This window comes from Enhydra lutris, unplaced genomic scaffold, assembly GCF_002288905.1.
Source record: "Enhydra lutris kenyoni isolate GAN:26980312 unplaced genomic scaffold, ASM228890v2 scaffoldscaffold40, whole genome shotgun sequence".
NCBI classification, from domain to species: domain Eukaryota; kingdom Metazoa; phylum Chordata; class Mammalia; order Carnivora; family Mustelidae; genus Enhydra; species Enhydra lutris.
The window spans coordinates 3357474-3366416 of NW_019154124.1; the positions used below are offsets into that span (position 1 = coordinate 3357474).

General features: G+C 40.7%; 1 protein-coding gene across 1 annotated transcript in view; it reads left to right on the forward strand.

The window, feature by feature from the left end:
• The first annotated feature begins 235 nt into the window (after nt 1–235).
• The window catches only part of LOC111155258 (synaptophysin like 1), a 24389-nt gene continuing 15681 nt past the window's right edge, over nt 236–8943 (forward strand). The window contains exons 1-2 of the mRNA XM_022515368.1: nt 236–286; nt 574–645. Of these exons, the coding sequence (XP_022371076.1) occupies nt 236–286; nt 574–645 (123 nt within the window). The remainder of the gene's footprint in view (nt 287–573; nt 646–8943) is intronic.

The following is an 8943-nucleotide window of genomic DNA, read 5'->3' on the forward strand; positions in this document are numbered from 1 at the left end:
TGGCTTCATCTATAATAATATTTTGTAAGTCCGTCTACAAGTTGGGAACTGCGAACAGAAGAGGCTGGAAGAAAGCCGCTGCCGGGTACTGACCGCGCGGGACTATCCTCGAGCGAAGGTTCTGCGCGCGGCGGCGGACCGCGCTGCGCAGGTGCGGGGTGGGAGCGCACATGCGCGGGAGGAGACGGAGCGCCGGGGGGCTGGACATCAGGGAAGGGGGCGCGGCGCACGCAGCATGGCGTCCAACATCTACTTGGTTCGCCAGCGGATCAGCCGGCTCGGCCAGGTGCTGCCCGGGAAGCCGCCTCCCCTTTCCGGCCCCTGCCCAACCCTCGCCTCCCGCCACCGCCCCTCTCGCGTCCACGCCTCAGCGCCTCCTCTAGCGGCCCAACCGCCGCCCCGCCCCGAGGCCTCCCGGGCCCACCTCCCCGGGCCGCCCCGCCCTACGGTCTCCCGGGCCCACCTCCCAGAGCCCGCCCCGCTTGGCCTTCCTCGCGGCCCTGCTGCTCGGTCTCGTCGGTCCCCCTCCTTTTCCGCCCCGCAGTCCTGACTCTCTCTCCTTCCTTATCTCAGAGGATGTCCTCCTTCCAGCTCAACATTAACCCGCTCAAGGAGCCGCTGGGCTTCATCAAGGTCCTCGAGTGGGTAAGTGCAGCCCGCACCAGCGAGGCCTGGAATCGCGCCGCCGTGACCGTGACCGCGCCCGCGCCCACTCTGGCCCGGCGGGCGCCCTCGACTGAGAGGCCGGGGGCCCCGGCGGGAGCGAGAGCAGGGACGTCCGACCCCGCGCGGGCCCCGAGACCGCCCCCGCCGCCCTCGGGAGGGTCGGGACAGCGGGGAGGGGACGGGAGGCCGCGGGCTGAGCCTGCGCGGGGCGGGGACGCCGCGGTCCGCGTCGAATCACGAGTCCCTCACCGCCTCGGTCCCGTCCCGGCCGAGGCCGCCCTCCCACACCCAGGCTCACCTCTGGGTGCTCCCGCTGGAGTGGGAGTTCAAATTTCTCTTTGGTTGCACGGCTTCCCGCAAGGGAAGAGAAAACTTCCTGTTGCGGTCTAACCGAAACCTGGGGGCCGGAAAGGGCCTGCGGAAAGGGCCAGCCGGTGCCTTCTGCCCGGTGCTGACTGCAGGCCGCGCTCCGTCGAGAGCTGGTTGTGCCTTCTCCAAGTGAGCTGCCGAGCAGTCCGTTCGTAGCTTGCTTTTGATACGGCTCCAAGTTAAAAACGGACAAAAATAAACAGCGGGTCAGGCAAGCGGGGGGGGGGCGTCTTTTACAAAACGCGTCTAAGTCAGTCACGTCCACTCAAACACAGACTAGTAGGAGTCGCCATCAAGTTCGTTTAGGTATTTCCAATGTCCTGCAGTCAGCTTTCCGTCCTTTCCGGGGAACCTCTCAATCATTAACATCAAAGGAGACTTATTAATTCGACCTTGGCAGTGATCAGTCACTTGGAGGAGTTAAGCGAATACATCAGGCACCGCACATTTGCTTCAGATTTCGTGGCCTCGTACATGTTTCAGGGCTCATTATTGGGCCCGGATTAATAGGCAGCTGGCATCTGTCCACTGTGCAAGCAGGTTGTTTTTATAGCCAGCGACATTTACATCCGTAACTCTTTAACCCTATATTTTAGTGTTCAAGTGGTGACGAGGAAGAACTTCCAGTTGCCTGTGTTAAAAGACTGAGGCTGTTTTTTTAAAGTCACACAGAAACAAATTCCCACATGGGTACTCAAGAAGCTGATTTTCAGGAAGATCCCTACCTTTCCTCCAAAGTTTTACTTGTTCTCTGAAAACTGAAATAGTGCTGATTTCACACAAATGTTTACCTTAAAGACACATAAATATATGTTATATATATATATGTATTATGCACACACACTCACTCCTAGGGTTCTATAAACCCATTTTCAAATATAAAGAAAAGTATTTGAGTATATAAAAATACGGAATTGCAGGAGGAAAATCATGTTTAATTGGGCTTATCAAATATAAAGGTTAAGAAAAAGTCTTTGAGGGTTTTAATTACATTTGTAATTAAAGTTTTCACTTAATAAATGAGGCCATTTATGTTTGTGCTTACATTATTTGTCAGTTTTTTGTTAAAACATAGACGTAATTTTTTTCCTTGATATTTTAAAACATTAGTGATAAGTTTATTAGTGATCGTAGATAGGTCTGATGTATTTTGAAAAATATCCTGTTTAAGCTTTTTGAAAAAATACTACTTTTAGTGTGAACAACATACCATTACATAAGAGATTCCAATAAATACTTTAATAAAAGTATAAGCAAAATGTATTAGGTGAAAGAGAGAAGAAATCAGTTGCTTGCAGGAACTAGGGAGGATTTCATAGATGAAAGAACATTTGAAGGATGAGTACGTGTTCACTTAGGGCTGATGTAGGGCGTGGCTTTCCAGGGAAAGAGAAACTTGGGTTCAGCAGTGTGAAAAATTGAAGCAGCATAGCCCTGTTTGAGAACTTAAAATAGTTGGGGTTGACTTAAACTTAATACTGGAAAGGAGGGTATAGTTTGAGATGATTCTGAAAGGTTTCATAGGACTTATAGAGAGTTAGGAGTTTATACTATGGGGTTAATCTTTGATAACTTGGGTTCTTTCTTTAGGAAAAAACATATTTGTAGGTACAGAATTTGGAGTTATCGGATAGTTTCTTCTTAAGCCCAGAATGCCTACCATTTGGAGTGGGGACTCATTTAAGGGTTTTAAACAAGTAAATAATATAATTAGATTTACTTTTTAGAAATTTTCATTTTGTCAGTAGTGTAGAGGATGGATTAGAAAGGTCATAATTGAAGGAAGGGAGATATGTTGCTTGGGAATTATGAGGGCCTAAAGTTAATTGCAGTGGGAATGGAGAAGAGAGGCATAGAAATTAGAATGTACTTGGACGGTGAAGAAGCAGGAGGACTCTAAGAGGACTGCCATATTTCCGACAGGTTGGTAGTGGTATCTCTGTCAAGATACATCACTAAGGAGAAAAGCAAATTCTTGGTTGAAGCTCAGTACACTTTTGGGTGTATTGAGTTTGTGGTCTTTAGGTCACGGAAAGGAGGTATCTTTAGGCAGTTAGCTGTATGGCTATAGAGTTTAATAAAAAGGCAAGAATGGGCTGGAAATTCAGCAGATCCCTGCCAGCAAGGGAGAGAAGGAATGGTTAAGAAGATGCAAAAAAATAAATAACATCTTAGCATCACTTTTAGAATTTAAAGAAAAGAGTACTATTGAACAATATCAAGAAGTGCAAGAGAGAGGTTAAGTAAAATAAGGACTAAAATGCACACCTTGGTTTTGGTAATCCAGAGGCTATTGGTGGCTTTGTAAGAGCAGCATCAATAAATTCAGAAACCAGATGGTAGTAGGCTAGTGGATGTATGGTAAGAAAGTGAAGACAGTGAGAGTAAAGCACTATTTGACCTTGAAGGTGGGAGGGATTTGGGTGGTAACCCATCTGAAAGATGGGAAAAACTGAATGTGTTTGTGGGCTGGAAAGAAGAGCCTTGCGAATATTATCGTTGGAGGTTGAAAACAGAGGGAGAGAGGGGATGAATAATAAAACCAGGTTCTAGAGGAGAAGGGCCCATCATAGGAATTTTTAAATCTGTTTTGAATGAATTGGTCAAGTTTCATAACACATTGAGGTGTGGCAGGTTGCTTCTAAAAACAGTTAATAAATAAGTTTATAAACAAATCTAAAATCTAGATAATGGCTGTTTACCATCTGTGTAACTAAAAAAGTAATTCCCTCAATCAGCTCATCTCTAGCAAGTTTCTAGAATATGTTAGATTAAGATATAACCTGATGATATATAACTTTCAAGGGATTAGATGCCTAGTAAATATTTATTGACAGACTAAAACTATAATCGCCAGAGCAGAAGTATTTGCACTTTGCTTCTAAACTGCAGCCACCATCTTGTGCATGTTGTATTCCTTCTCTTTTCTTTCTTTTTTTTTTTTTGAACTACCCCTGGCACCTAGTTACAGTGCCTGGTAGTGACATTGTCTTATTTCTCTATGTGTTGTAAGTACTCAGTAAAGGTTGAATTTTTGTTGTATGGGAATAACAATACTTTGTGGGGCTGTTGGAATGATTGAGTTAATATTTAACTATGTGAATGATTATAATGTACTTGTGTAGTTCTTAGTAGGTTCTTCAGGACTGAGATGCTGTGTTTGTAAGACTAGACCCAAACAGTGGATAGACAACTATGAGCTCCATATGACTGACTACGTATCTCCTGGTTCTTTAAGATTGCTCAGTTCCCTATTACATATTTTAAACTTTAGAAATGATAAATTGTATGCTTTTCACTTGTCTGATAGGCCTTTAGAAGAAGTCTATCCAGGTGACAGTATAAAATTTAGGTAAGAATAAATGCCCCATGTATAGAAGTAGAACAGAGAAGTGAAAGTCAAAGATTAGTTTTATCAAATCAGCTCTTTAATGTATTCAATATTTCTGTGGTAAATTTTAACTTGGTTCTTACTTTTAGTCAAATATCCTTAATATTTAGGTAAAAGTTTTTCATTGAAATCATTTTATCTTTTTTTTTTTTTTTTTAAAGATTTTGTATATTTATTTGACAGAGATCACAAGTAGGCAGAGAGGCAGGCAGAGGGGTGGGGGAAGCAGGCTCTGTGCTGAGCAGAGAGCCCAATGCGGGGCTCCATCGATCCCAGGACCCTGAGATCATGACCTGAGCCGAAGGCAGAGGCTTTAACCCACTGAGTCACCCAGGCACCCTGAAATGATTTTATCTTTTTAAAATATTAAACACTGTGTGGGGCACCTGGGTGGCTGGCCCCATTGGGCTCTCCACTCATCCGGGAGCCTGCTTCCCTTCTTTCTCTCTCTCTCTGCCTGCCTCTCTACTTACTTGTGATCTCTGTCAAATAAATGAATAAAATCTTTAAAAAATATATATATTAAACACTGTGTTTTGGACTTTCTTGTTGCTATCTTGCATCGGGTGGGATGCTGAACAAATATTTAGCCCTTAATGAATCTAAGTAATATGCTTTCCTCATTCCACACACATGGAATTGTGGAAGAGATACTGTTTGAGGAGTATAGAAGGAATTACACACTAAGTTGAATTTTAGGATTATTAACCATCTGAGTATTTTTGTCTGTGCTAGTCAAATATGTTAACATATTTATTGAGTAGACATGCATGTGCTAGGGCTTTATTTATGTTTTCTCATTTAATCCTCTGACAACCTATGAGTGTTGTTATCTCCATGTTAGAGAAATGAAGTAACTTACCAGTGTCCATGATTATGATTACTACATCTCTTAACACTCTCTTCTTAGTCATTTTAATAACTACCTTTGTGTTTCTAATTGTCTTTTAATAAATTAATAAAAAGAGTATCAGAGGCTTAAAAAACAAAAGCTGAAGGTATCTGAAATGATTTTTTTTCCTTGTTTGTTAGATACCTGTTTATAATAAGATCCTAGGAATTAAAAACAAGTAGGATGTTCTTGATTCTTTTATTAAGTTTGAATGTTTTTTCTAATTTTATATTTACAATTAACGAACAAATTCAAAAGACACCAAGACATTCCTTTGGGGCAAATTATTATCCAAGAAAATTAGTGTGAAAAAAGAGGAAATAAGAAAACCTGTAATTCTTTGAGTATTGCATATATCAATTTGTTTAAACAACAGACTTTCAAATATACACAATAGTTTTTTTTAAAATACTTAAAAATTTAGTCATCCCAAGTAACATAAAATTGTTGCAAATAGAGACCATGTTTTATCCTAATTTTATCATTCAAAAATAGCACAGAGGAGCACGCTAGAAAATACAAATTATTTGTAATGCACAGTGGGAGGGACAGGGCATATACAGACTGATGTTTTGTCCATTTGCTTTATTTTTACATTTTTAGACTATCAGTCTATAAGAGACTGCTCTTTAGGAAGCTTACCTTTCTTTCCACCCTGCCATTTGGGTACACTTCCTCTTCCCGCCCCTACTCTGCCCCCATAATGGAAAAGATTTCAAATGGCATTTTATGCCTAGTAGGACTCTCTGTACTTAGAGCTTATTGATAGACTTAAAGACTCACTTCTATGCCTTTGCTCTTTGGCTTTTCTACCTGATTCTCAATTATTTACTACTCTTTATTTAGCACTCTTGTAGGTAGATCAGATATAATTTTCATAGACAACATATATATGTTGTAAGTTCTTTGAGAACACACACACACTCATACACACTCACCCCACACATACAAGTAGCAATCCCTGATAAAATATAAAAGGGAAATTTAAGGGGAAATTAAGCTAACAGAGCAGTGTCTGATACAATGGTTCTCAAACACTTTGGTCTCAGAACCCTTTTATGCTCTTAAATATTGAGGACCTCAAAGAGCTTTATGTTCGTGTGGGTTGTATCTATTGATACTTACCATATCAGAAATTTAAACAGAGGCTTTTAAGGGAACATTTATTTATTTTAAAACACAGTAATAATTCACTTAAAAACTTCAATTGCACCAATGCAACAAATGCTACCGGTTTTCCGATATCTGCCAGATATCCACATCTGAATAACTACTTTTTGTGTATTATTCTTTCAAGTAAAAATGGTGTTTCATGAAAAAAAAAACAACTAGTTCAGTGTATAACTCAGTTATTTTAAATGCTTTCCCTGGAGACGACCATTATGTGCGGTTAACGTATTTGTACATCCTGTTTCATCATACAGACTATTAAGAAGGCTCAAGGGTCAGGATTTCATAAAAATTCTAATTTTTGCTGCTTCATCAAAGACATTGTCAAGTAAAACTTGCCTTTTTTTAACTGTAAGGGCAGGACAGTGAAATAACCTTGATGCTATTGTTTATTCTTTCTAAAGCCCAACAGTTTCACCCACAAATGCTTTTGCTCAAATCAGTGCAAATGTCAACATGTGTAAAAGGCAAATAATATCTTAATAATACAAAAATATTTTTTACCTCATGGACTTTCTGAAAGAGTCTTGGGTACTCTCAAGGCACCACAGACCACACATTGAGAATTGAGAACCATCACTGGGGACCAGAAATGAAACAAAATATGGGTAGAAGAAGGAGTGTTCATGATCTGGGTAATATATTCGGAAAAAACTTCAACCTGTTGTCTGGATTTATAACTTATAGAGAGCCAGTTACTTAAGCAGGTGGAAAGAGAGAGATACAGTCTTCTAATTTAAGAGCTGAATCAACCTAGCCACTAGCTCGAGATCTGAATTTGTGAACACTTCATTATTCTCACATGTTGGTAGTTTGGGGGTCCCATTGTAAGATGTGGTAATTGCAGCCACATAGAAATGACTGTAAAACTACTAGACAGGGACAGAAAAAGGGGGAAAAAACTGTAAATTCGAGCCTACATCAGATATCTTAAAACACATGAAGAAAACTAGTTTTCACTTAAAAGTTCAAAAATCAGTGGCACAAATGCACTTCAGGACAGCCAGCCAGATCAACAATCAAGATACGGATTTACTCCAAAAAAACGTAAAAATAGTACAGTCTGAAATGATTTTAAAATAAATATATTTAAGTTCCTCAGAGATTTCTAGTTTCTTATTCAGTAGCTTAACAATTATTTAAGGGTGAGGGTGCCGTAACGGTGCCCGCAACAGGATCACCTGCCTGGCTCAGTGGGTAGAGCGTGCAACTCTTGATCTCGGGGTTGGGATTTTTGAACCCCACATTGGGCATAGAGATTATTTAAAAATAAAATTTTTAAAAAAGATATTTTCAACATGTAATAGTTAAGAGTTAGCAAAAAAAAAAAAAAACCCTTCCGTTTCCTCCAGCAGGAACAGTTAATTTCTCATGATACAAATTCTTAAGGGTTATGGAACCATACTAGCAGGCTATTTAGAACTTTCTAGGATTGTACTTTACAAGCAGAGGGAGATCATAGAAGAATGAAGCTGAAGCAGTTTGTACCGGACTTCAGTGCTTGGTTCATAGTGGGAATAAACTGAAATAGCAGCATCGATAACAAAACATTTTTAAGAATAAATGTCTTTTGGGGCTCCTAGGTGGCTCAATCGGTTAAGAATCTGTCATCCGCTCAGGTCATGATCCAGGTTCTGGGTTAAGGTTAGGAGCCCCTCATCAACCTCTCTGCTTAGCAAAGAACCTGCTTCTCCCACTCCCTGCTGCTCCCCCTGCTTGTGCATGAGTGCGTGCATGCTCTGTCAAATAAATAAATCTTTTTTACAATTTTTAAAAAAATAAAAATGAATGGGGGTTCCTGGGTGGCTCTGTGGGTTAAGCCTCTGCCTTCGGCTCAGGTCATGGTCTCAGGGTCCTGAGATCGAGCCCCCACATCGGGCTCTCCGCTTGGCAGGGAGCCTGCTTCCCCCTCTCTCTAACTGCCTCTATGCCTACTTGTGATCTCTCTCTGTGAAATAAATAAATAAAATCTTTAATTAATTAATAAATAAAATGAATGTCTTTAGTAAATGCATGGGGACTTTTAACTCATAAAAAGCAGTGCGCTTTGGTTCTAAGTATCTAATCTTACTGATTGTAAGGCAAACATGCCATGAGAGTTCATTTTCATCACTGAGTGGTTCTTTCATTTAGTAAAACAACATACATTTGATTTGCATATAAACACTCAAATACAGTGTACTTTTAGGTCTAGTTCTGAAGATGTCAGTTATGTCAGTTTCTAGACTAAGTAAATGCATGGGGACTTTTAACTCATAAAAAGCAGTGCGCTTTGGTTCTAAGTATCTAATCTTACTGATTGTAAGGCAAACATGCCATGAGAGTTCATTTTCATCACTGAGTGGTTCTTTCATTTAGTAAAACAACATACATTTGATTTGCATATAAACACTCAAATACAGTGTACTTTTAGGTCTAGTTCTGAAGATGTCAGTTATGTCAGTTTCTAGACTAA